Raw genomic sequence first — 27834 nt, 5'->3', positions numbered from 1 at the left:
CATAATATCAGCTGAAAAATACAAGTCAAGCTCATCAATCTTTTAACAAACAAATTATGGCACTACCTGGAAATTATAACTGCAGCTTCCTTACTTTCACTGATACAAATTGGCCTATGATTTGATCAGAGTTAGTTTTTTCAGTTTCTTCTCTTTCTTGGGCATCAACAGCTAAACAGTTCTTTTATTTCCTGCTTTTTTCTGTCTACATGGGAACAGATTTTGCAAGCTCCCTCCCTGTACAGGCCTTCCCTCAATTATTATCCCTAAGGTGCTTTCTGCATGCATGCGTAGAAAGCTAGGACATTCTTGTTGCACAATAATGCTTTCCAGTACACTGGATTTCCTGAGATTCAGCACCCCCACACCTGTTTCCAGTGCTGGATTAACCTAGTAGCAAAAGTAGCATATGCTACGGGCCCCGCATTTTCAAGGGCCCCACACTAAATGAAGTCCTTGTTTCCCAATCTTTTTCATTTGGAAGCACACTCATAGGCAGCAGCGTATCCAGGGTGGGGCGGCCAGGGCATGTGCCCCGGGCGCCACTTGCAGGGGGCGCAAGTCCGATGGTTGCCCCACTCACGCCACTACCCACCAACAAAAATTCACAATTTTTTATTTTTAAGAACCTGGCGCCCGCACCCCCGTCCCCACTTGTCATGAGGTCTCCAGCTCCGGGTGCCCCGGCTGACCTGGCACCCGCCCGCACCCCACTCCCTCGCGCATTCACACTGTTCCTCCAAGTTCCGACACCAGCCAGCCACTGGAAGTTCCTGGCTTCTTTGCTCACTCTGGAGTCTCTCCCTCCCTCCTTTCCCCATCTCCTTTTTGCCTCGTGGTCAAGGAGGGCTCTCATTGGCTGGCAGGTGGACACATGATAAGATCCAGAGAAAGGCACAGAGCTCGCACACTGCTGTGAGGGACACCCACGCCAGCAGTCTGGCCATAAGGTGAGAGGTTGCTGCTGCAACAAGATATACAAAGACATGGAGGAGCCTGACTCCTCCGCAAGTTAGTCTAAACTTGAGAGAGAGAGACCCTTCCTTGTTGTTGGCAAAGGTGGGGGTGGGGGAGAGGGAGAGCTGGCCGAGGTGAGCGAGCAAGCAAGAGACCACTCATTGCTGTGAGGGATGCCCACGCCTGCCCGGCTTGGTTTCTTTTCTTTTTCTGGGAATCTCTTGCAGGGAGAGAAGAGAGAGGGGCTTTTTAGTGTAAGGAGGGGTTGCAACGTGCCACTAGAGCAGAGAAGAGCGCGTTCCCACCTCTTTTGTAGCCAGCGCGAACAGCCTGTGGGGGTGCATTTTTGTTTGGGTTTGGCTGGCCGACCATTTCCAGTGCTTTTTAGCTGAAAGCAAGGAATGCTTCCTGAGTGACCTCTACAGATCATTTACAGCCTTCCACTCAGGAAGCAGCAACCATTGTGTGCTCATTGCCTGCTAAGTGGTCTTATCAGCAATGTTGCCATCCTCCAGCAGGGAGCAGGCAGGCAGTTAATTATTTCCTGATTGTGCCCTGCCCATAGTTCTGTGGGACGCAAAGTTGCCCCTGCACTCTGCAGAATTAAGTTACTTATGATCTCTGCGCTCTCTACAGCAAAATGTGGCTTTTTGTGTGCACCCCCAAACCTGGCAAGCAGCACTGTGCAGCAACAAGCTTGGGAGAGTCTGACTGGTATGGGGGTGAGTGAGAGGGAGGGTGGAAGGGAGAATGAGTGAGAGGGAGGGTGGGAGGGAGATCGACCTGATGGTATGGATGGGAGGAGCAGGGATTGAATGGGACCTGCAAGTATAGCAAGCTTTGCTCTCTCAGTGGAAGAATGGGCATATTAAACAGTGGGATTTTCAGGAATGCAGTGTTCATTTATCCTATGTTGCCTTTGGTAAATTCAAACCTAGGTTCAGTGGGGAATAGATGATTGCCCCTATCTCCCCGCGGTTGGGAATTTTCTCTGGTAAGAGATACCCTTCTAATATAGCAGAGTACACAGAGGCACAACACAGCAGAGTTTGCCTAGGCATGCGTGTATGCTGAGAGTAAAATAATTTGGAGCTAGTTCATAGTTTCCAATCACTATAAGGAGTCTTTATTAGTGAACTCCATTCTAGATAGTAGAGTGGAGAGATAGGATCTCTAATCAATCTAGCTAGCTGGATGCAGATGAATGCATCTCTGCACACATGGTGCAGGGAGAGAGCAGCTTGCATGTTGCAAGGGAGAAGGAAGAGAAAGGAGGAAGTGTCCCTGAGCATAGCAATCTACATACCAAAGGGATAGTGAGCCCCTGGTGGGGCAGTGATAAAACTGCCGCCCTGTAACCAGAAGGTTACAAGTTCGATCCTGACCAGGGGCTCAAGGTTGACTCAGCCTTCCATCCTTCCAAGGTCATTAAAATGAGTACCCAGAATGTTGGGGGCAATATGCTAAATCACTGTAAACCGCTTAGAGAGCTCCGGCTATAGAGCGGTATATAAATGTAAGTGCTATTGCTATTGCTATAGTGTCAGAGCAGTAGAGAAGGGATGACCAATGTCTTGACCTCTCTAGCCCTCTGACTCACTAGTCTGTCCCCCTCTGTCACTGAGACATGAGACAGCCCAAGGTCCTTCACTTCCAACACACACACCCGCCCCCGCTTTTGGTCCTGCAGTTATCTTTCTGATTCTGGGTGGCCATGTGTGCTCACTAATTGTGGGCATTAGTTGGAGAACCAGTTTCTCTTAAGTTCAGCTTTGTTAGCTGTGACCGGGCTGCATGGTTCCTGGGAGCGTGTAAACTTCAGCATGATGCAAGCTGTTTTCTGAGCTGCAACTTAAGATCGAAGAGCTTGTGCATAAATCATTGATAGAGGGGAGGGGAGGGGAGGGGAGCATCTGTGATTACAATGAATTTGTAATTCAATACTGCTACATTGTATTAAGAAAAATGTCATTCACCAAAGTTCTCTTTTTATATCTAAGTATTCATTAAGGGCAAAAATGTGCATTTGGCTCTTGAGAGACAGAGGGCGGGGGGAGTGAAATTTTATAGTGAAATGTGAAATTTTATTGCATTTCTTAGACACTGATTCAGAAAACTGCAATTTTTGTTGACTTTTGCACTACTTCAGTATAAGTGCCCCAGGCTGCAAATTGTTTTTAAATGGCTATTGTGAGATGTGCTTGGTATATGTGTGGGGATTTTATAAAACATTGATTTGTAAGCAGAGGTAGAAATGGGCAGCGGCAAGGCACAGAAGTGGAGACATTCTCTTGTGTTGAGCAAAAACCACAACAAGTGCAATTTGCATGCACAAACAAGCCTCTGGTTTTTACAGAAATACCAAAGAGAGGGCTTTTCTCATGCAAGCCAGGAAATAAAAGAACTGTTTAGCTGTAGATGCCCAAGAATGAATGACTGCAACTATTAGTTCTTATCATAAATTCACTGATGGTCCTGCAAAACAAGTAACACTCCTCCCCCCCCTTTAATGAGCATAGTATGGAATAAAACTGGTTCAGAAATACCATAATTTTCATGTAGTGCCATAATTTGCTAATTAAAAGATTAACGAGCTTGACTTGTATTTTTGAGCTGATATTATGATAAAGTTATCTGAAAGATGGGTGTCAGATGTTTGGACAGGGGGCGGGCGCAATTTCAGTGCTTGCCCTAGGCACTATTTCCCCTAGATACGCCTCTTATTCATCATTTGTAAGAGTTGCCTGGCGGCATCCTTTGCTCTGAAACCACACCTTTGGGCTTGGCTTGGCCCGTCTGCATTTTGTACAGTATGATGATGAAGCTATGTAACTTATGGTTTCCAAAAGATTGTTATGCAATATTATGGAAACTTGGTCCCTTTTTCAGGCTGCTTCTGCAGCTCCTGTACCAGATTTAGGCTACAGCTGAGGGGCCTCTGAATATATATATTTAAAAAGATTTTAACATAATGTATCCATTTTTACATAATGTATCTTCATCTAAAGGTATTTCTAATACAAATATGAATTATTGCAAGATAGCTGTTTTTGTTAGATTATTAGTTCTTTGTTGTATCTTTGCCAGGTAAAACTAGAGCTTTATTATTTCTATTTCTGTGGTCTTGTTTGTTAGAATAATCAGTATTTTTGTAATGCTATGGGGCTTTTCATGTTTGACATAATTTAGGGTCCCCGCATGTCATAATCCCACCCTGTGCAGCTCTTTAATTATTAAGAAACTCAGTCATGGAAGTAAGAAGCATTTTTGTGGGTTCTTGGTTTTTTTACACAAGATTATTTTTGTGTAAACTGTCTTCCTCTTTGCCTTTCCTGTTAAATCTGTTAAAGCAAAACCTGCTTATCAGTCATCAACAGATGATAAAGCACCTTTTCTCTATAGGCAGAATATATCTAAACTGACCAAAGCTCTTGTATCAGAGTTTCCACCAGCCAGCAGTAAGTGAACTGGGAACAACGCAAGTGTGGTGAGAAACTTCATCAGTGAGAAACTTCGTCAGCTTCTGATCCCGATGGGGCTGCTTTGGTGGCAGCTCTCGGTACTGGGGGCAGCTGCCTTCCTGCTGGGTCACTGCACTGGTGAGTACCTCTGGGGGCTCAGTTAAGTTTGGGGAGGGAGAACAGAATTTGCCCCCAGGCCTTTTCCCTGAGGGAGTGTCTCTTATGCAATATATTGTATCCTGGCATGTAAAAATGGGGGACGGAACTCTATCACCATCCAGAGTAGAGGTGGAACCTTTTGCATGTCTCTGTTCAGCCACCTGACTGAGTTGTTGTAAGTGGGACTCTTTTTTTCTCTGCCCTGTCTGGAATTGGCTCATGTTTCTTCCAGCAAAAACTTTGAGAGCGGCATTAGTGACCACATTGGAAATATGATACAAGTTTTCCAACAATGTTTAGATCGTTCTCAACTTTGTATGTACAAGAAAAGTGCAGGGAAAGCATGGGAACCCAAATGGCTCCTTGTATCAAGTTTATTAGACCTGCACAGATTTTAAATATTTCAAGATATAGAAAACAAACAAAATGTGATGTTTTTATAAGAGTCTATATGATAAGGGTTTGCTAGCAAGAGCAGAATTAATGGATGAAACTAATGTTAGACATATTCCTTTGTTTGTTCCCATTAAGGAATTGTCTAAATAATTAAATGGATAAAGAAACATTGACAAGACAATTAACAATGTTTGAAAAGCTAATTACAAATGGCTGAGTTTATACTTTAATATAAACGTGATCATTCATAATGGTTAGCTTTATTTCCTGCTGTTTCTGACAGAACAGCTTAAAGTCTTTTTATAATTAATAACCCTTCACATACAATGCGGAAAGTTATGTTATGTCAGCGTAGTTAAATTGTGTTATTGCAGTTGTTGCGCAAATGTCAGAAATGTACAAATGGTCTTCTATGAGAGTAATCCCATTATTTCCAATGGACTCACTCTTGTGTAATGCATTTTGTGCAATGTTGGCATTTGCGTGAGTTATGCTACTTTGGCAATTGCAATAACGCAGCTTTAGTAGATGAGACACCTTTGCGCTGCATGTGAGTCTCCTGTCCCCATAGGGCTCACTCTGTAAGAGAGAGAAGTGCTACCTGTTCCACACGCAGGGCCAGCGGGACAGGCAGAGCTGAGAGATCTTCACGCGTGGATGAGATGTTGGTGCCGGGAGGAGGGGTTTAGATCTGTTAGGCAATGGGATACATTCTGGGGCAAGCGAAGCCTGTACATAAGGGACAGGATCCACTTAAACAGAGATGGAACCAGACTGCTGGCGCTTAAAATAAAAAAGGTCTCAGAACAGCTTTTAAAAGGACAACTGGGGGGGTTGTCGACAGGAACTGAATAGCAGGGCCGGCTCTGGGGGATCTGGGCCCCCAATGCAAGCGCTAAAATTGCACCACGTCCAAACATCTGACACACATATTTCAGATAACTTTGCCATAATATCAGCTCAAAAATGCAGGTCAAGCTTGTTACTCTTTTAATTAACAAATTTAGGGGGAGGGGGAGAAGAAGCTGCCCTGTCTCTTCCTGGCACACACCCCCCACCATGGGCTCTAGGGCTTGAGGGTTAGCTGTGAGCCTCCCCAGTTATCTTATTATATATAGTAGTATATACGATGCATTTGTCTGGAATACATTTACATTAAGTATAACAGAGACTGTTTAAATAATAGTGGAAGCGGAAGAAAAGCCTAAAGGAGAGAACTGAAAAAAGACAGCAAAGGGGTGAGTATGAGGGATATGATTGAATGACGTGAAAAACAAGAGGAGGGAAAATAAACCAATAAACCAATAAATAATAATAAAAACTTTATTTGTTAGCCGCCCCGTAACAAATTGTTATCTGGGCGGCTCACAACGTACCTGTAGGTTTAAGACATACAATTAAAACACATAACACATAAAATTATAACAGGCAAAAAGGGAGAAAAGAAAATACAAAATACAATACAAAACAGTTTAAAAACTCATTTAAATTCTTTTGAAAATTTATTTTAAAAATAAATTGAAAAAATATTTTAAAGGAAAAAAGGACTAGGAAAAAAGGAAAAATCGATACATTGAAAAAGAGAGGAATGGGACCATAAGCATTTCTTTAAAATAGGAGGAATGAGATTAATATACACATTAAAGCAAAGATGAATTAAAACACACATTAAAGGAAAGGTGAGGGAAAGTGGGGTGGAAAAGCAGAAAATGACAAGGGAAGGATGCAAAAAGTATCCAAAGGAAAAGTAGGAGAATGAGAAAAATGAGGAAAAAGAAAATGAAAGAGGAAATGAAGAAGAGAGGAAAGAGTGAAGAGGAAAAAAGAGGGGAAAGAAGCAGGGGGAAGGAAAGGAGGAGGGGAGGGGAGGGGAGAGGAGGGGAGGAATACAACAAAATGTGGGCATTAGCACTAAAAATCCTATAAATGGCACTAAGGTGAGGATGTCATCCATTCTTCCAATGTACAGCATCTCTCTCAATTAGTATAGCATGTTGCCAGAGGCATATCTAGGGAAAATAGCACCTAGGGCAAGCACTGAATTTGCGCCCCTGTCCAAACATCTGACACCCATATTTCAGATAACTTTACCATAATATCAGCTCAAAAATTCAACTCCAGATATTGTAAGCAACACACACATGCAGGGGCGTAACGAGGGTGGGGCAGGCAGGGCACGTGCCCTGAGTGCCATTACAGGGGGGTGCCAAGTGCCTGCCATGCCCCGTCCCCCACCCCAAATGCGTTTGGTGAGGCGCCCTGCCGCCCACCTCCCAGCAAACATTTGCTGTTTATTTCAAGCAGTGTGTGAGGCCATGCCCACTTTTACATCACATGCAAAGGGGGCATGGCCCCGAGCTCCGAAGAGCCTTAGCAAGCTCTTCAGAGTGATTTCAGAGTGATTTTCAGAGTGATTTCAGAGTGATTTCACTCTTCAGAGTGATTTCAGTGATTTCTTCCTTTCTCTCCCTCTCTGGAGGGAGAGAAAGGGGAATAGATCCTTTCAGGCAGCAAAGGCTGGCTGAAATAAACAGCATGTGCTTATAGCATTTGCAACTTATTGCATTCATCAGACTCCATGATAAGAGGGCCAGAAATCTGTTTATAATAATAAACAAGAGTTCCTTGATTACTGCTATGCAACAGGCAAATGATAATTCCATTAGTTCCTTCAGGGTCTAGGGAAATGGGACTTAGCTTTGTATGCAAAAGATATTCCGTACACAAATGCTGCAAACCACAATTTCCAACAGAGGAACCCTTTCAGTTGCCAAAGTGCAGTGACAAAGATGGTCAACAAATTAATTGAGGATTTGGGATGATGGAGTAGAACTGAATGAGGAGAAGTTAGAAATTCCTATAAATGCAAGAGATGGGGTGGGGAATAGAAAGGGAAAACAAAAGTGTACAAATTAGTCATGCAATCCTGAGGAAATGATTTTGGAGTGTATCTTCCACTGTAGAAGGGAAACACCTAACATGGCAGCAGGCTGTGAAAGAGACCCCATTTGGGAATCTTTTAATGACGTTTTTGTGGGTAAGACAGGCATGTGCATGAAGTGCAACAAAGAAATGCAAGGCCCAGTTGCCCGAATGAAACAGCATTATGAGAAGTGTGTACCTATTACAGTGTGTACCTATTTTCTAAAAAGAAACCTATATCTATCTCTGAATATGCACTAAGGTTATATTAGACAACAAGAATGTACTTTTACTAGAAAATGATGATTTTCCTGACTAGTGATTTAAATCATTAAAATCGGGCCTTTCTGTGAAGCGATTTAAATCATGAATTAAATAGTGATTTAAATCCATTTGGTTTAAATCAAATCAACCTTGGCTTTAATGGTATGCTAAAAAGAATCTTATTCATAATGGTATGACCTTTGATGCATAGCCCTTTAAGTAGGAGAGGAGGAGAACAGGTCTCGCAGTAGTGAATATGATCTGTTTCCTTTGCTAAGCAGGGTCTTCCCTGGTTGGTATTTGGATGGGTCACTGCATGTAAGAGGTTCCCCTTATGAGATGGAGCCACCGCTCAGTGACAGAGCATCTGCTTGCATGCAGAAGGTCCCAGGTTCGCTCCCTAGCATCTCCAAGTAGGTCCAGGAAAAACTCTGGAGGGAGAGGAAGAGGAACAGATGTTTTCAGACAGCAATGGCAGGCTGAAATAAATGGCAAGTGCTCGCTGGGGTGTGGGGGAAGCACAAGGGGTTGACTGTATTTCTTAACTGTTAAGGGATGCTGAGTATTTGTGCGCTCTTGCTTTATTTAAAGCATGTTAATGGACAACAGGGATTCTGGTTTAAAACAAACAAAACAACACAAAACTGAAGTTAGCTCACTCCTGCCATACTGTGTACACTCTGTGTTAAATATAAATACATTTTGCACTAGGGTAACACAGATTCTGTACCAAAAATGCAGAATTCTCTGTATAAATAAATCAAATATATCTGCATATATTTAATTAACTTTGTACAGTTGAATTTACTTCTAACCATGTGGAGGGGCACTAAAGCCCCATCTCAACCATTGAAATCTTGCTCACTCCCACCTCTTATTTTAGGAGCAGAGTGTTCAAAATACAGCATGCAAGCTTTTGAGTTACACAGAGCTCTTCTTCAGGCTACATGAGGGAGAACATTTATTCCAAAAAGGAACAGTATAGATATTTCTGTTTATCATGTCCACACTCAGAAATACCTTGTTTCCTTTTTAATTTGTTGACCATTCAATCTGAGAAAGAGTTCTGTGTCACTCGAAAATTCACATACCTCATTTGGTATGTGATGGGCTGGCTCACTGCATACTATTTTTCTGACTGACTTTGTTCTACTAGACCAACAGGGGTAATCTGATTTTAAAATGCAACAGATTAGTCTTGCACCATAAATATTTATACAGTCCACTTCCCACACAAAAACAAACACTCAAAGTACCCTGCTTACAGACAGACATCCATGCTCTGTAATTAACAAATACAATTGGATAAACAGGCATAAGGGTTTAGTTAAATTTTTGTGACTAGAGCCTGGTTTACTCAATTTTTCTAATTTAGGTTTCATGTCGGTTACCAACATTAGCATGATTGTGTGAATCCATGCCAAGGTGGTTGATGGCCCAAGATGAATCTGAGAATCCTTGATGGGTTTGCACATTCATGCTAATTATTACTTATTTATTATTTTTATTTTTCACATTTATATCCCACTCTTCCTCCATGGAGCTCAGAGGAACATAACAAGGTTATTTTTATCCTCACAACAACCCTATGAGGTAGGTTAGGCTGCGAGATACATGACTGGCCCAGAATCATGCAGTGAGTTTCATGGCTGAATGAGGATTCGAACTCAGGTCTTCCCGGTTTCATGTAGTTCCATAATTTGTTAATTAAAAGATTAATGAGCTTGACTTGTATTTTTGAGCTGATATTATGGTAAAGTTATCTGAAAGATGGGTGTCAGATGTTTGGACGGGGGCGCAATTTCAGTGCTTGCCCTAGGCGCTATTTCACCTAGATACGCCTCTGCATACATGCATACACACATACAACCACACATCTGGCACATATGTGCCAGTCACCTTCCCAAGGAAATGCAACACATCCGTGTGCTGGGCATGCCTCCATACAGCTAAGCAGTGAAAGCTTTCTTTAGCAAATGCTCTGCCACCTCAGCACACCTCACTACAGGTGAATGAGGGTTCGAACTCAGGTCTTCCCGGTTTCATGTAGTTCCATAATTTGTTAATTAAAAGATTAATGAGCTTGACTTGTATTTTTGAACTGATATTATGGTAAAGTTATCTGAAAGATGGGTGTCAGATGTTTGGACAGGGGCACAATTTCAGTGCTTGCCCTGGGGGCTATTTCACCTAGATACGCCTCTGCATACATGCATACACACATACAACCACACATGTGGCACTTATGTGCCAGTCACCTTCCCAAGGAAATGCAACACATCCGTGTGCTGGGCATGCCTCCATAGAGCTAAGCAGTAAAAGCTCTCTCTAGCAAATGCTCTGCCACCTCAGCACACCTCACTACAGGTTGCTGCCTCCAAGAAATTCAGGGATGGGGTTTTTTCTGTCCAAACAGCTTTTGCCTTAAAGGGAGATGGTTGCAATGGGAAATCTTAGGGGCCCAAAACATTCTGAAATTATCCAGCAGCTTACAATAGGCATGGATCCAGCAGCCTGATGAGGAAGAAGGTGGAAGTTGCAGCTAGCAACAGAACAGCAAAACAGTGTGATATATAGGTTTGTTGTTGTTTTTTTAAAGCACCACACAAGTTAAAGGCAGGCCCTTTCCAAGTTTGAAATCCCACAAACCTTATAGTCAGATTGCTTGACAAATATTCAGATAAAGAGAGAGCTCTGGATAGAGAATTAAACCGCATGTGAGCGAATATTTCCATTTTATTCCTTGCCTCCTCCCCCAACCCTTCAATTTTGCCAGCTTACAAGGTATTAAACCAACATTGTCTCTTTAAGAGATGCTTTGTCCACTTGCTTTTGTGCCATTTATATCTGTTTTTTAAATGCTCAGGTCCCTTGCCAACAACTTTGCATTCTTCTGATTCCCTAGATCCGGGAAAAATCTAGACTTGGGTCTCGCAAAGGCCATTTGAGCATGTGCTGTGGCCATTTTTGTTTTCAGCAGCCTTTTTTTTAAACTTTAAAAAATGGCCACTGCACATGCTCAAATGGTCCCTGCGAGGTCCTATGCCTTGCCAGGCCTCACAGAAGCCTTTTGAGCATGTGCGTTGACTTCCAAAATGGCCACCGCCCTGATCTTTGTAGGCCCGAACAGCCTTGAGAATCAGCCCGGGATGGGCTGCAGCAGTGATCTAAGAGGCTGGCGGGGGGAGGAGGAACCTCTGCAGACACCCACCCCGCGGCCCTTACGAAGCCCCCCCTATATAGATCCACGAATTGCGAAGGGGGTGGGGGCAGCATAGCACTGGTGCCCCCCCTACACTGGCGCCTAGGGCACATGCCCTGGCTGCTCCACCCTAGTTTTGCCTATGCATGTTGCGGCCACATAAAATGCCTTTAAATGTCATCACAGTAAAATGCCCCAACCAAGCCTGCTATTCAGTCTTGTGATTTATTATGATTTCATTATATAATTAAACGCATCATTTCGGTTGTTAAACAATCACCACCCTTTCCATTTCTTGATTTCTCATTCGTAGAAGCTTTGTAAGAAAACTTACTGAAGATACCAAAAATGTGGGCCAAAGCAGACATTTCTTATTTCTAGATAATGATCTTTTGTCAAGCATAAGCTGTAGCATACCTGTTGTATTGTGTACATGGCAAATGGGTTGCTAATGCCCAAACTCTTGCCATTGAGGCTTTTTATTTTAATTATTTTGCATAAGTTTTTAATACCATTTGCTGTTCCCATTTAGCCTGACAGTTTTAGCCACTGTAACACCTAATAATAATATCAATGTTCTAACTTGAGGCTTCAGCAATTAGGACAATGTTATCATTCGTAGCATTTTGCAAGTGTGTGGGGTGATTCAAGTGTGGTATAATTAAACAGAAGCTAACACTGTAGCAGAATTCCCCAGCCCGAGCTCAAGTGAAGGGTTACACCAGCAGTTGAGAAAAGCAGATTTATTGCCGACAATTAGATCTCGGTGAAAATAGATTTCAAAGCCCGAGATACCAGATTACATTTCAGTTCCAGATTTTATATTCATAATAATTACATTCAGTGCATACAATCTTCATTGGTCAGCATCACTTTACTGTCATATTACAAATATTATAATTATTGCAATGGGATACATTCCTCTAGTACAATGGAGCATTACTACTCTACACATGATAAGCAAGACTATCTTTCTCTTGTCCAGCTGTGCCTTTGAAACTGTTAGTTTGCAGGCTTGGCTATCAGGAGATAGGAGGAAAGGGGCCTCCCTTCACATTCCAGCCAGGCCAGCAGAATTTATGATTTTACAACTTGCAATTAGCAACAAGGCAACTTACAAACCCTATTAACCATTTCTTGACCAAGGCAAACCTGAGTTCTGCCTCAACACTTTGTTCAACACCAATAAAGCAAGCAACCAGAACCTCCAGTTCTAAGCAAAGGCATACTTCTCTCCCCTTGAGAGAAGAGAGAAAGATCGTAACCCCTCACACTATTTCTTTGAATCAAGCCAGCAGTTCATCAAAATGTTCCCTGTGCAACAAGCTTCACATCGAATCCTGACTCACTTTCTTCCCTGTCAAACTGATCTGGAGTAAAATACTAAAAAGGAGAACAGGAGGAAAGTGGAGGAAAACAGGCAGGGATGTGGGAGTGTTATTGGAACTGATGAAGGAAGGAGTCAGACGTTGAAATCGCCTGTTTACATTGGCAGGACAAAATTGGACCATCTCTTAGGGAAAATATAGTAAACATACGTGTATATACCCTTCTAAAATTAAAACAAAACAAAAAAACTTGGGCAGATACTTCTAATGAAGGACACCCACCCCTTTTTCTCTCGAGAGCCTGCATTGTGACTGTCTGTGCGTGCCTATAAATAAAGTAGCTGGATTGCAAAGAGTTGTTCTTAGCAAATATTCACTTTAATGCACCAGAACCAAAATCTCCAATCAAGAGGTGGCGCAAAGGAAGCTCTGGCTCTCTCTTTAAACCTCCTTGCTGCACACACTGATAAAGCACGAGTTGTGTCTGTCTCCGTTCTCCAAAAGGGAGGCTACTATAAACCCGCCGTCAATAAAGCCTTTACTTTTTAAAAAACATCAAAATGGCAGAATTCTCTCTCTCTCTCTTTTTATTCTGTTGCACAGACATTCCCCTAATTTGAAAAGCGGGAGGCAAGAAATTACACGAAGGAGAAAGTTTGAGAAAATGACCCCTTCTCCCCCACCCTCCACATTCCCAAGATCATTGTACACATCTCCCTACCCTCTTTCCCCAGCATCACTCCATCCCAAATCTTTTATGTCATCTGTCTGCGGGAAAGGGAAGGGGTCCAAATTAATCTTCCCCATGTTTAAATATGGAAACTGCAAGACAAATATAAAAAGCACCCCAGGATTTTGCACTGCCCATTCAAAATCATCATCACCTCCTATGTTTGGGGCTTTCCCTCCGTCTTTCTCTCCTTGCCCCCACCCCTTTAATTGCATTGTTCCTTGCAAAATCAAATGCAACTAAAATAAATTTACGGTGCCCTTTGGATTTCCCCCTCCGCTCAACAAACAAAATAAAACCAAACCAAAATGCTGGCGCATCTACTTGCAAAAGCAGGCAGGCAGGCAATTTCAAAGCAATGTATTGCATGCAAACCAGAGCAAAGGTCTGCAAAACATGGAACAGACCCTTTGCAACCTGCATTTTGATGATTTAAAGAGGTTTATAAATTACTTATCTGATTCCTTCCATACAATAATCAGCCTGTGGTCACTGAATGCTGAGCAGGCAAGAACCTAAAGCGCAGGCTGTGCCTGAAGCTGTGTGTACAGGGGGCAGGGCTGTGTTCCCTGCAGAAATGCACAGGGCTATGAAACTGACAAGCAAAGCATATTTAGTATACAGAGAGAGCACAGAGAGGGGAGGGAGCGGGAGACGTGTATTTGCTGGGTCAGGGCAGCATGAAGATCAGGCAGCATGTCTCTTGCCACTCTGAGCCGCCCGGCAGGATGCATGCTACCATGGCGCTCGGCGCCCTCTAGCAGGCAGCGCCCTGATGTGGTGCATCGTCCGCTTACCGGGATGAGCCGACCCTGCTGGGTAGTATCTGGGTAGTTCGGCAAGCAAAATCCCCTAAGGTGTGAGGGTGCATACATTTTGGATAAACCAGAAGGGGACAGAGTAGAGCCAGGAGTTGAGCAGAAGGAAAAACATGACAGCTGGCCAAAAAGGTCAAATGTTAAGGGAGATAGCACACGCCAACACCAGGTAAGAGATTCAGCCTATACTGTAGGTGTGTGTACCAATGCCAGAAGACTGAGAGAAGATGAGGGAGCTGGAGTGCTTGGTTACTAATGAAAACATAGATATAGTGGGCATAACAGAAACCTGGTGGAACGGTGAGAACCAGTAATTCCTGAGTATATACTCTACAGAAGGGATAGGGAGAGGAAGATTGGGGGAGGAGTAGCACTGAATATTAAAGAAGGGATAGATTCTAACAAGCTAGAAAACCTAGATGGACTGGAGTCCTCCACAGAATCATTATGTGTAACAATATGAGGACTAAAAGAAAATGGGGCTATTCCCACGGTCAGGCAAAATCAGGCTAGGGGAGCCTAGCCTGATTTCGCCTGATCGTGGGAGCCACCGGTCTCGCAGGTGAGCCCGGTAGCTTCCAGGCGGTTAACCCGCCAAACTACCCCTCCTCTTAAACCGGGTTTGCGGAACGAGAGCTCTGCAAACCCGTTTTTTTGAAATTGTGAGTTGCCACGGCTTGGCTCCGCGCCGCAGCAACTCACGAGTAGACCCCCAACAGGGAGGCTTAAAAGCTCCGCAAACCCATTTTTAAAAATCGTGAGTTGCCATGGTGTGTCTCCATGCTGCAGCAACTCATGAGCAGACCCCTGACCAGGAGGCTTAAAAGCAGCATCCTGGCTCAGGGGTCTCTCCAGTATGCTCTGCACTTCTGCTCGGCCCCCAATCCTCCCAGCCCCTGCCGGCTCTGTAACAGAGCCGGCAGTCGTGTGGGTGGCCAAACCGGTCCAGGTCTCTTTGATCGTGAGACCCGACTCAATGTGTTACTAGGGGAGTGCTATTGCCCTCCAGATCAAAACACTTAAGAGTGACTTGATGTTGGAGAAACAAACAAGACAGGTGTCAAAGAGAGACAGAGCAGGATTAATGGGTGACTTCAACTACCCACACATAGACACAGCGTGCAATTAATCTATGGAATTCTTTGCCATGGGATGCTTTAAGAGGGGTTTGGATCACTTCATGGAGGAGAGGTCTATCATTGGCTATTAGTCGGAGGGCTGTAGGCCACCTACAGCCTCAAAGGCAGGATGCCTCTGAGTAGCAGTTGCAGGGGAGTTAACTCCTGCCTTTAAGTTTAAGAACATAAGCACAGCCCTGCTGGATCAGCCCCAAGGCCCATCTAGTCCAGCATCTTGTTTCACACAGCGATCCACCAGATGCCGCTGGAAGCCACAGGCAGGAGTTGAGGGCATGCCCTCTCTCCTGCTGTTACTCCCCTGCAACTGGTACTCAGAGGTATCCATGAAGATCCATGCATTGGATCCCTGCTTTGCACCACAATGGGGCACCATGATGGGGGAGCCAGGATTTCTCCAATGCAGTTTGGGGAGGTGGATGCAAAGAGTGATCTGAATTTGCATTTGTGGAGTTTTGGTGTAAAAAAAAAACAACCCACCAGGATACACGAGTGTCCCTCTACATATGACATAGGCTTTCTCCCTTCAGGAGCCCCCAATTTCTTATCATGGCCCATTTCTGTTTGGGGATCCCTCTTCCCTGCTCCACTTTCTTCTCCAGCCTGTGGCAGAGTGAAGCAGAGGGCTTCCCAATTAGAGATTGCTGTGGAATGGCAGCATCCTTGATGGACTATTATTGGGGGTGATCTCAGTTGCTCTCAGCTGCAGGTCCCCTAATCCTGCTCCTCCCTTTTCTCTCTTGCAGGCTCCTCTACACATTCCTTGGGCCTTTTCTATACGTGGTTCTCTGAGCCCAGCCAGGGGCTTCCTGAGTTCATGGCTGGGCAGTTTGTGGATGACCAGCCCATCACTTACTATGACAGCAGCACCAAGAGAGTGTTGGCCCGAGCACAGTGGATGGAGAAGAACGATACGCAGTTCTGGGACTTAGAATCTAAGACTATGAAGAGCTGGGAGGAAACGTTCAGAGCGCTTTTTGTGAGGCTGCAGAATGTCTCCAATCAGAGGGAGGGTGAGTGGAGAGTGGGAGGAACACAGAGACCCATCCCCAGTACTTCTCCTCCAAAAGGCAGGAGATTTATTTATTTAATGTATTTATATACTGCCCCAAACCTGCTTCTCTGGGTGGTGTACAACAAAAACAAAGAGATGGGAAGGGTTTGAGGGGAAAGAGGGGCTGGGTGTCCCATTGTGGGGGAGTGGAGTGGGACACAGATTCCTCCCTTTCACCCCAGTGATGGAGAGCAGGGTCGTGAGTGACCATGAGAAGTGTGAAGGGATGTAATAAGAGCTCCCCACCTGATGTCAGTTGTTCAGGAGGAGGAATCAGGGGAGTTATGCAGGCTAAAATTAGCTACCACCTTCAAACAGGGTTGCCAACTGTCCCGAATTAAGAGAGACGTCCCTCATTTCAAGGAAGAAATGTCCATCCCATTCGGGACTGCATTTCTCCTGCTTTATGGTGTCTGGAGGCAGGCAGAAGCAGGCTGGCAACCAGCATGAGCCCCACAGAGCTCCCTCTTTGCTGGCTTTCAGCCTGCAGGCTCCTGCTGCTGCCATAACTTGAGCTGAGCTGATGCTGGAGCTCCCCGCCAATAAGCTGTGAGGCAGGTGGGCGGGCTCAGTACAGGAGCCTACCAAGAAGGCTTAGCTGTTCAGTCCTCTGCAAACTCTTGCAGCAGCAGATAACAACTTCTCACTCCCCCCTCACCCCAGGTTTGCACACCCAGCAGCACTAATCTAAGTTAAAGTACAGAGGTTGTCTTGGCTGGCCAGGGTGGTGGTAGGGGGAGGAACTGGAAGGGGAGGCATGTGTGGAAAAGTAAAAGAAATATTTACTGAAATATTTAAATAAATACATAAATAATAAAAGGCAAGGAAGCAGGCATGCGTTCTCCATGTGGATTTTCCCACTCTCTCGTCATCCCCCCACCTTCTGTCTTTTCAATAATGGAGTGAACTAAAACTGCTTTGCTCCTCTTGTTGTACAGTAGTGCCTTAGAAGAATTAGAAATGAGCATATTTATTGCGTGTAGCTTTTGAATGGCTGAGCTCTCTCTCTCTGGCTCCTGTATTGAATTTATTTTGCCCGAGTTCTTCTCGCTGCAAGAACCTAAACAGGGAATAGAGGACTCTGTTAAGTATTGCTGCTAGCAAAGGAATGCACATTGAACACCTAGATGTGAAAACTGCATTTTTGCATGGTGAACTGGAAGAGGACATTTACATGCAACAACCACTGGGTTTCTTAGAGAACGGCAAAGAGGACTTTGTATGCAAACTGCAAAAGAGCATTTATGGTTTGAAACAGGCTGCCAGAGCGTGGAACACAAAACTGAATGATATTTTACTTCAAAAGAAGTGAAGCTGATCCCTGCCTGTACACTAAATGCAGAGATGGCAAATGCACTTACATTTTGGCTTATGTAGATGATTTGATTCTTGCCTATGAGAATCCAAATGACAGCAAGGAAATAATGCATCATCTGAACAGGAATGTGGAAGTCAAGCAACTCGGCAACATTGCACACTACTTGGGCATTCAAGTACAAAGAGAGAAAGATGGAAGTTTCCTCATCAACCAAGAACAAAAAATTAAAGAACTGATAAACCTGCTGAGACTGGAAGACGCGAATCCTACACCAACTCCAATGGAAGTGAACTACATAAAGCAAGAAGATCAAACTGAGCCACTATCTGATAACCACAGATATCGTGAAGCATTGGGTAAGCTTCTATACATTAGTACACTCACTAGGCCAGATACCAGTACAGCAGTTAGCTTACTTTGCAGAAAGACTGCATCACCAACAGTCAAGGACTGGAATGCGATTAAGAGACTTGTTAAGTACCTAAAGGGTACTGCACACTTTACGCTCAAGCTACCAGCTAGCAGTGAACCAAAACTAGAAGCGTACGTAGATGCAGACTGGGGTGGAGACCTAACAGAAAGGAAATCCACCAGTGGTCACATAATTTTCTATGGAGATGGAGCCTTAAGCTGGTCAAGCACCAAGCAAGACATAACAGCATCATCTACCACTGAAGCAGAATATATATCAGCTGCACAGGGCTGTCATGAGATATAGTGGCTGTGTCAGCTGCTGAAAGATCTAGGTATAGATGTACCACAGCCCATACCAGTGTATGAAGATAACCAAGGCTGCATTCAACTCTCCAAACAAGAAGATGTAAAGAGGCGTACCAAGCGTATCAACGTGAAGTACCATGTAGTGAGAAATCTGCAAAAGGATGGACTAATCAAGCTGATCTACTGTCCCACAAATGAAATGCTTGCATATCTACTAACTAAGCCACTACCAAGACCCTGCTTTGAAGAACTGAGAAAGAAAATGAATCTTATAGATTGAGTCACGAGACATCGAGAGGGGGTGTTGGAAGTGAAGGACTCTGAGCTGCCTCATGGCTCAGTGACAGAGGGAGACAGACTAGTGAGTCAAGACATGAGGGCAGAGGCGTAACTAGGGAAAACGGTGCCCGGGGCAAGCACTGAAATTGCGCCCCCCCCGCCGCGCTCCTTCCCCCCGGCCGCCCCCGGAAATATGGAATGTGTCACAGCCATAGTCAAATGTGGGTTGTGGGCTGCATCCGTGCAAGTATACTGGGACAGGAAAAAGGAAACATGAGGCTACAAGGCTCTTTAGAAATATATATTTTAAAGAAATGTCTTGCATACCAACAGCCTAAGTTTGCAGTCCTCATGGCCAGAAAATAAATGCTTTTAAACATAGTAATAGGTTTTGTGTCCCAAAATGGAAAAGACAAGACAGGTATTCTAGTCTTTTCCATCATAGATATTCTAGTCTATTCAAGATTTATGCTTATATTATAATAGAGACTTAAATTATAATAGACATATATTCTAGTCTATCATAGATATTCTATGTTTATTAATTCTATAATAATGTCTATTTGTAGCACACTTTACGTTGGTTGTATTCCTGGGAAACTCAATAGCCACATTCAGCCACCACTATTTGAGCCATGATCTCCTCCTCTTTCTGCTTCCCTCTCATACACAGTCTTAATAAATAACCTCCTGGTTTAATTAAATCACCGTTTGCCTATGTACCTGAACAGCAAAACTGAGGTTTGGGCCCTTCATATACCAGAATTGCAAACCACACTGTGTGATCCTAGTTTGGAGGGCTTACTCAGCAGTTTATTGGATGTAAGCTGTGAATGTGAATGCATCCAATTGGATTGAACGTAAGGGCAAGTTATGGTTTGATTACGTAGGAAGCTGTCTACAGAGTCAGATATTGGTCCACCTAGCTCACTATTGCCCACACTGACTGGCAGCAGCTCTCCAAGGTTTCAGGCAGGAGTTTCTCCCAGCCCTACCTGGAGGTAGGGATTGAACCTGGGATCTTCTGCATGTTATTTGCAATTACATCTGACTTGCTTGAAATAAAAACACAGGCAAATCAAAAAGATCATGAATAAGTAGGGGTGAGATTTTTCTTTGTTTTAAAAAAGCCTTCCCAATTTCCTCTTATTTTTAAAACTCTCTCAAAGGAAAATATAAGTTTTATATGTAAAACAAAATACACATTGAATGAAAAACTGTGATTAACTTTTTAAAAACTATTAAGTATGTAATTAGAAGGATTCCATTACATTAAGATACCAATTTCTTTAAAGCCAGAAATAATACCTAATGAAACTTATTTAAACAAGGAGAGAAAAAGGCATGTTATCTTCCCTAACAAAGATTAAAATCAATTTAATTGGTTCTCCACTGCCTTGACATGATTCTCGCTGTGAGTCAAGCAACCAAAAAGGGAAATTAATATCGCAGCTGTTAATCAAGTGATATTTGTGCACTCTATCTTATTAAAGCTACAGGGGCAGAAAGAAAAACTTCCCATTGCTACTTTTTGGACCAATTTGTTCACACTGTATTAAATGGGATTCCCCCCCCCCTCAAAAATATAGATGCTGTACTTATGTTTTGGAGACAGAACATCTACAATATGCACCAAACGAACAAGGCTGAAAATGTTGTAGACTGTATGTTGCTAATAAAAATCTGCTATAAAGAATAAACCTAGTATTAATCCAGACAGACTGAACATTATTCAAAAATTATATTAATGAGTTCCAAATTAAATTTGCCACCCCACGCCCCATGCTAAGGGATGATCCAGAAGTTGTAATTATTAGCAGAGCTGCAAAGATCTTGTCTACTAGTTTCCTTTTGCAATCCCACCTCTGCAAAAGAAAACTCATGCATGCAAGCCAGGAGAGCGACTTGTGGCTCCACTTGCATTGCATGAGTTTTCTTTTGCAGAGGTGGGATTGCAAAAGGAAACTCGGGCAATGCAAGTGGAGCCACAAGTCGCTCTCCTGGCTTGCATTGCTTGAGTTTCCTTTTGCAATCCCACCGGGACTCACACAATGCAAGCCAGAAACTGCAAGCCAGAAACACAATGCAAGCCAGAAACGGATTACAAGCCAAAAACTCACACATTGCAAGCCAGGAGAGCGCCACTGGCTCCACTTGCAGGCAGCTACCCTCGGTTCGGGGGGGGGGGGGTGAAGCCTGCTATGCAAAGCACAGAAGAGCTAAAAGGAGGACGTTATGCAAGGGAGTAGGGGCATTCTCTCACACACAACACACACGGGGGAGAGAGAGATTTATGCAATGAAACTTACTTTGTTAATGCACAACAGAAGAATAAAAGGCAGCCAGAGAGCAGTGTGGTGGGCAAACGGCAGGCAGAGTCAGAGAACGTCCCCAGCAGCAGCTGCTCTCTCAACTAAACCAAGCTACTCCGCTCCACTCCTCCTGCGTGCAGCAAGCAGGGAGGGAGGAACTGAGACAACCAGCATGGTGAGCATGTGTTCTCCGGCAGCCAATGGGAGCTCCCGCCCGCCGGAGATCTCCCTAATGACCAAAAAAAAAAAAAAAAGTCACAAAAAAAATTTTTTTTGCCAAAGGCAGGGAATTAGCGGGGGCACTTTTGGGCGCCCCCTCCCAAGTGGCGCCTGGGGCACGTGCCCCCCCTGCCCCCCCTATCGTTACGCCCCTGATTGAGGGTCAAGACTAGAGGGTCAAGACATTGGTCATCCCTTCTCTACTGCTCTGACACTATCCCTTTGATATGTAGATTGCTACGCTCAGGGACTTCCTGCCTGCCTGCCTGCCCCCCCCCTTCCCTTCTCTTCTCTCTATCACACACACTCGCCTCTCTCTGCACCATGTGTGTAGAGATGCAGACAGCATCTCTCTGCATCCAGCTAGCTAGCTAGATTAAAGATCCTATCTCTCCACTTTCCTATCTAGAATGGAGTTCTCCAATAAAGACTCCTTATATTGATTTGAAACTATGAATTGGCTCCATGTTTCTTCTGCTCTCAGCAAACACGCATGCCTGGGCAGAATCCACTGTGTTTTGCCTCAGTGTACTCTGCTGTAATAGAAGGGTATCTCTTACCAGAGAGACTTCCCAACAAAGACCTGCTTATTTTTTGCAAAGTGGCTGTCTCACGTGCCCTTAGAACATGTTCTGGAATGAAGGAAGGGAGAAGAAAAGCTCTTTTTCTGGGGGAGGGGTTTGTGTGCAAAATGTCAGCCCTCTCCTTTGAGACAGCAGTGCAGTGAAGTGATGAGGGAGGTCATTGAGCACCCCCTTTTCATTCTGGATCTGAAGTGTCAGTGTGCATCTTTTTCCTTAAAACACACCCAGTGCATACATTATTGCACCCCTTTTTCATTCTGGATCTGAAGTAAGCCCCATGGGGGACAAAATGGTCTGTGTCCATCCTGTTCCTTGAAACACACCCAGTGCATATATTCTTGCCTCGTTGTCAAATTCCTCTTGCTAGAGATTGGAGAGGGTTGGAGAAGAACTGAGTCCCCCTTGACCATGCCAAAAACCAGAGTAGGGGAGATGGGAGGTCTAGTGAGAGATCACTCTTCATGGAACAGTCGAGTCATTGTTGATTCCTGAAGGGGAACATCTGACCCTGCTGTGAAACTCTTGCTTTGGTGTCTCTTGCAGGGCTTCACACCTGGCAGGGCATGCTTGGCTGTGGACTGCGTGAGGATAGGAAGAAATGGGGATACTGGCGATCTGGTTATGACAGGAGGGATTTCATCAGCTTTGACACAGAGACCAACACCTGGACGGTAGGCGATGCTGTGGCTGAAAAGATGAAGAGGAAATGGGAGTCTCTGCTGACAATGAGCTCGAACATGAAGCGCTACCTGGAGGGGCCCTGCATTGAGCGGCTGCAAACATTGGTGGCCTATGGGAATGGCTCCCTGCTGAGGAAAGGTGAGGATGGGAAAGGGACAGGGTGGGGAGATTAAGGGTGTAGGGCTGCAGCTCCTTCTTATTCTGCCCCCCCCCACACACACACACTTTAATCCTAGACTGAAGAAACACTTTGCACAATACACAAGTGGTGGAAGTTGTTGAGTATTGAATCACAGAGTCATAAAATTAGAGTTGGAAGGTGTCTTGGAGGACATCTAATCCAGCCTCCTGCTCAAGAGCAGGGAATCCAGAGCTAACCCCCCACCCACCCACCCCAACAGATGGCAATGCAATCTCTGCTTGAAGATTATGGAGACAGAGCCAAATAGCCCTTTAGGTGTCGGGTTCCATTGTTGAACTGCTCTTAACTTGGCAAAGTTTTCTCCTAACGTTTGACAAAATCATACTATCCTAGCTCATACCATACAATCATACCATCTTGTAACTTGTTAGAGAATCTAGTCTTGAGATCCTGTCTTATCTCTAGTCTTAGAGATATCTAAGTCTTATCTGGTCTTGAGCTCTAGTCTACCATCCTGTTGGTTCATGAGATCTAGTTCATGAGCTCTAGTCTTATCTCCTGGGTCCCTTTTCTATGTGACAGTCTCCCAAGTATTGAAGAGTTTGTTCATGACCACTTCAGATTTCTGTGGGCAGGGAGAAAACTGCGGCGGAGGCAGGCAGGCGAGGAGAAAGAAGGAAATGGTGAAGGGGCGGGAGGGTGGAAGGTGGGAGAAAGCTGCAAGGGGGGGGGAGGAAACAGCCAGGCGGGGAGAACTAGAGGTGCAGATGCTTTATGCCTGGCCCAGCTAGTATTATCAGTAATGTTGCCACTTTTTGCAGAGATCCCAGTAGTGAAGGTGATACCCAAGACAGCTTCTGATGGCAAGGAAAGCCTCATCTGTCGGGCATTTGGCTTCTACCCCAAGGAGATTGGTATCACCTGGAGAAAGAATGGAACAGTCTGGTTGCAGGACGTCTCCCATGAGGGTGTTTTCCCCAACTCAGATGGGACCTATCATACCTGGATCAAGGTCTTGATTAACCCCCATGAGAAGAACCAGTACCAGTGCCATGTGGATCCTGCTGGGACCTCTGGGCAGAGTCTGGTAGAAGGCTTCAGGGTAAGGAGGTCTATGAGGTGTGGGTGGCGAACTCTGGGAGGTGGTTCTCACCTGGGCACTTGGATTGTGGATTGAGGGCTCCTTCAAGAATGCCTTTCAGGCCACATCTGCGGGGTGAGTGGATGGTGGAGTTTGGGGGCTGCATGCTGCTAGAAGAGGGAGCTTCCTATATACAAAACTGCTTTTCCTCTGCACAGTGGCTGGTTCCAAGAGTGTGTTGCTTCTCATCCCAGAATCAGCATTTCCTCCCTTCATTTCCCATAGGAAATCTTATCTGTCCCTTCAGGCTCTATAGCTGAAGTCAGGGGCGTAACGAGGGTAGGGCAGGCAGGGCAGGTGCCCTGGGCGCCATTGCAGGGGGGCACAAAGTGCCTACCATGCCCCACCCCCGCCCCAACTGCGGTCGGAGAGGCGCCCCACCGCTCCCCCTCCCAGCGAACACTTGCTGTTTATATCAGGCAGTGTTTGTGTCTATTCCCCTTTCTCTCCCTCCAGAGAGGGTGAGAAAGGAAGAATAGATGCTTTCAGGCAGAAAGCACTGCCTGAAATGATGCTGAAGAGCTTGCTCCAGCTCTCCAGAGCTTGAGGCCATGCCCCCTTTGATGTCACATGCAAAGGGGGCATGGCCTCGAGCTCCGAAGAGCCTAAGCAAACTTTTCAGAGTCATTTCAGGCAGCAAAGGCTGGCTGAAATAAGGCAAGTGCTTATAGCATGCATTTGCAACTTATAGCATTCATCAGACTCCATGATAAGAGGGCCAGAAATCTGTTTATAACAATAAGCAAGAGTTCCTTGATTACTGCTATGCAACAGGCAAATGATAATTCCATTAGTTCCTTCAGGGTCTAGGGAAATGGGACTTAGCTTTGTATGCAAAAGATATTCCGTACACAAATGCTGCAAACCACAATTTCCAACAGAGGAACCCTTTCAGTTGCCAAAGTGCAGTGACAAAGATGGTCAACAAATTAATTGAGGATTTGGGATGATGGAGTAGAACTGAATGAGGAGAAGTTAGAAATTCTTATAAATGCAAGAGATGGGGGTGGGGAATTGAAAGGGAAAACAAAAATGTACAAATTAGTCATGCAATCCTGAGGAAATGATTTTGGAGTGTATCCTCCACTGTAGAAGGGAAACACCTAACATGGCAGTAGGCTGTGAAAGAGACCCCATTTGGGAACCTTTTAATGACATTTTTGTGGGTAAGACAGGCATGTGCATGAAGTGCAACAAAGAAATGCAAGGCCCAGTTGCCCGAATGAAACAGCATTATGAGAAGTGTGTACCTATTACAGTGTGTACCTATTTTCTAATAAGAAACCCACATCTATCTCTGAATATGCATTAAGGTTATAGTAGATTATTAGTTTGTTAATTAAAAGATTAATGAGCTTGACTTGTATTTTTGAGCTGATATTATGGTAAAATTATCTGAAAGATGGCCGTCAGATGTTTGGACAGGGGTGCAATTTCAGTGCTTGCCCTAGGCGCTATGTTCCCTAGATATGCCTGTGGCTGCAGTATCTGGATTCCCCCATTTCTGGACCTTCTAATTCTATTCATTCCATGCAAACCGAGCCTATTTCTCCCCATCATTAACCACTTCCCCCCTTATTTCCTCTCCCATGCCATTACCACTCTTTCTCCAGATGCCACCTGTGCATGGGTAGATACCACCTTGATTCCAGACACCACCCATCGAGTGCAGTCTCCTGAACCCCAATAGGCTGTGAAGTCCACACTGCTCCTGGTGGGGGTGTGCACGAATGGTTTGTTGCCAAACTGGTTCATTTCCAGCTGAGCCGGTTAGGAGTTTTGATTGAGGACTGAACCGAACCAGACCCGGATCAGGCAAACTGGTTTGGCAATGCTAAGGGGCAGCCGTATAGGAGCTGTGAGAGAGTTAATAATCTCCTTACCTGGCCAGCACTGCAAGAATGGAGAAGCAGTACTTCAAGGTAAGGAGCTTATTACCTCTCTTGCTGTCCCTACCCGGCTGCCCCTTTCCTTCACCGCTGTACTTGTAAAGGGGAATTCTCGCTGCATTTCTCTTTGGCTGCCGAACTGGTTTGGTCAAACGGGCTGGGCCAGCCTTTGGTTAGACTGAACCAGTTTGGAGCAACACTTTTTTGGTTCTGTGCCCTGCTCTAGTTCCTGCCAGAATGATGAGTTTCTCTGCTGCAACATCTAGTGCATCCATTTGGCATATTTGGGGGGATCAAATTCTTTCCTTATTTTTGTTTGTTCAGTCTAAAACATCTTTTTCTAATGTCTGGGAATAGAATGATTTTCCATGTATGCGGAATAAATGGGGAAGGCAAATTGTTCTCTGATGGACATCTCTAGCGGGCCATTGAGGATGCAGAAGGAACCGGCTTCTACATAAGAAGAGCCCCTCTGGATCGGGCCCAAGGCCCATCTAGTCCAGCATCCTGTTTCGCACAGTGGCCCACCACATGCCGCTGGAAGCCACAGGCAATAGTTGAGGGCATGCCCTCTCTCCTGCTGTTACTCCCCTGCAACTGTCACTCAGAGCTATCCTGCCTTTGAGGCTGGAGGTGGCCCACAGCCCTCCAGCTAGTAACCATTGATAGACCTCTCCTCCAAGAAGTTATCCAAACCCTTCTTAAAGCCATCCAGGTTGTTGGCTTCTGTCTAGCAGTGGTGGCTGATGGCCTCCAAGTTCGAGGCATCATTTTGAACTGCAATGAAACTTCAGGGCATCTCATTCACTCCATGCTCTGAAATAAGAGTGGGCTTTAAGAAACTCGGGAGCTACTGGTGGCTCCTGTGCTTATCTGAGGCATTTGGGCTTGCTTCTTCTTTCCTTTCCAGGCAATGCTGCAAATTTGATTGGCTGGCTGATTGGGAGCATGGCCACACCATTTCAAATCTCTCTCTCTTGAGGGTTTAGGGTTGCTTTTATTTTGTCCCATATCTGTTTATTGCCCATTTATTCTCTCGTAAAGCAACCTCTCTTGATCCTCTCCTGTCCTACTGCAAAATTTCAAAAATCAAAGATGTTGAATCCCCACAGTGTCTTGCATATTGAATAGGCTGCCATTGGTGACTGGCTCACTCCCCCAAGCCATCATTTTGTGACTGCTTCCATCTCCCCAAGCTGCTTTTCATGCTGGTAGCTGCAGATGTTCTAGCAGGCAAAAGTAGTGTGTTTTGGGGGGGTTGGGGTGGGGGAATTAGCTCCACGTCATCTTAAGCCTGCACACTCCTGCTCTAAAAGCAGGATTCTTCACTCTGGAGGTGAAATAATCTGATGATGATTATCATCACTACCTCCCTTGCCAATAAGCTACAGAATCCAGATTTACTGAGAAAGTATCTCAAGAGCATCAAGTATCTCAAGAGCATCAAGTATCTCAAGAGCATCAAGTCCAAGCCTTGGCCTATTCTCAAATCTTGTCCAGCAAACATATGCATGGAATTATGTATACTAGCCTGATTCAAAGTGTCTTTTCTCAAAATGAAATCTGGTTGATTTCAGTGGGGTTTACACTCAAGTAAGTGTGCTTAGGTTGGGCCTGAGTCTCTGGAAAATGGATGGGTCTTGTCTTTTCTCCTCCACTTCCTCTGGGCATCCCACAACATCCCAATTCCTCCTGCTGTCATTCACAATCCCTGATAGAAACCTGCATGTAACTCCTGTTCAGACTTGTGCTGCCCTTGAAAGTGTTTTCACTTTCATGCTTGGTGAACCAAAGTCTGGCTGTAATGAAGCATAATTGGAACTCTGTAGACTCCTAGGAAGTGGCAAAAGGTTGGCTCTGTCTATATATCTATTTTATTTATTTCTAGAAGGCAGGGGGAGAAGAAGTCCCTGAAGAAAGAAGATGGACAATTTGGGATTATTTCCGGTATCTCTTGGGGGGTGGGGAAGAAAGGCCAAGAGATATGGCACCAAGACAGATGCCATGAGACATCTCTTCAGTGGAGCATCTCTGCGACCATCATATTCTGCATCTTTGCCATCTTCTCAGTTCTCTTCTCTGTCTTAATTCCTTGCTTTAAAGATAAAATTTTTTAAAAATC

The 27834-nt window shown here is 44.7% G+C and overlaps 2 protein-coding genes across 3 annotated transcripts in view; one reads left to right on the top strand and one right to left on the bottom strand.

The window, feature by feature from the left end:
• Positions 1–21174, bottom strand: part of LOC128343365 (zinc finger protein OZF-like) — a 42315-nt gene extending 21141 nt beyond the window's left edge. Inside the window, exon 1 of the mRNA XM_053292315.1 lies at positions 21054–21174. The gene's annotated coding sequence lies outside the window, so the exon portion shown is untranslated. The remainder of the gene's footprint in view (positions 1–21053) is intronic.
• Positions 880–27834, top strand: LOC128343383 (major histocompatibility complex class I-related gene protein-like). Of its 2 annotated transcripts, none has more exons than XM_053292368.1 (6): positions 880–950; positions 4360–4556; positions 16120–16386; positions 22403–22678; positions 23504–23784; positions 27604–27834. In XM_053292368.1, exons 2-6 carry the CDS (start codon positions 4490–4492, stop codon positions 27718–27720), a joined length of 1008 nt encoding a protein of 335 aa, XP_053148343.1. In that variant the 5' UTR covers positions 880–950; positions 4360–4489; the 3' UTR covers positions 27721–27834. The 2 variants fall into 2 exon arrangements, with proteins under 2 accessions (XP_053148343.1, XP_053148342.1); XM_053292367.1 differs by having other exon boundaries at positions 27601–27834.

This window comes from Hemicordylus capensis, chromosome 2 (assembly GCF_027244095.1).
Source record: "Hemicordylus capensis ecotype Gifberg chromosome 2, rHemCap1.1.pri, whole genome shotgun sequence".
Classification (NCBI taxonomy): domain Eukaryota; kingdom Metazoa; phylum Chordata; class Lepidosauria; order Squamata; family Cordylidae; genus Hemicordylus; species Hemicordylus capensis.
Note: the sequence above shows the minus strand (reverse complement) of the source record. Positions and strands in the feature narration are given on the sequence as shown.

Coding starts and splice junctions, on each gene's coding strand:
- LOC128343383 (XM_053292367.1), top strand. CDS start 4,490: ATGGGGCTGCTTTGGTGGCAGCTCTCGGTACTGGGGGCAGCTGCCTTC. Junction 4,557..16,119: donor CCTGCTGGGTCACTGCACTG/GTGAGTACCTCT, acceptor TCTCTCTTGCAG/GCTCCTCTACACATTCCTTG. Junction 22,679..23,503: donor TGGCTCCCTGCTGAGGAAAG/GTGAGGATGGGA, acceptor CACTTTTTGCAG/AGATCCCAGTAGTGAAGGTG.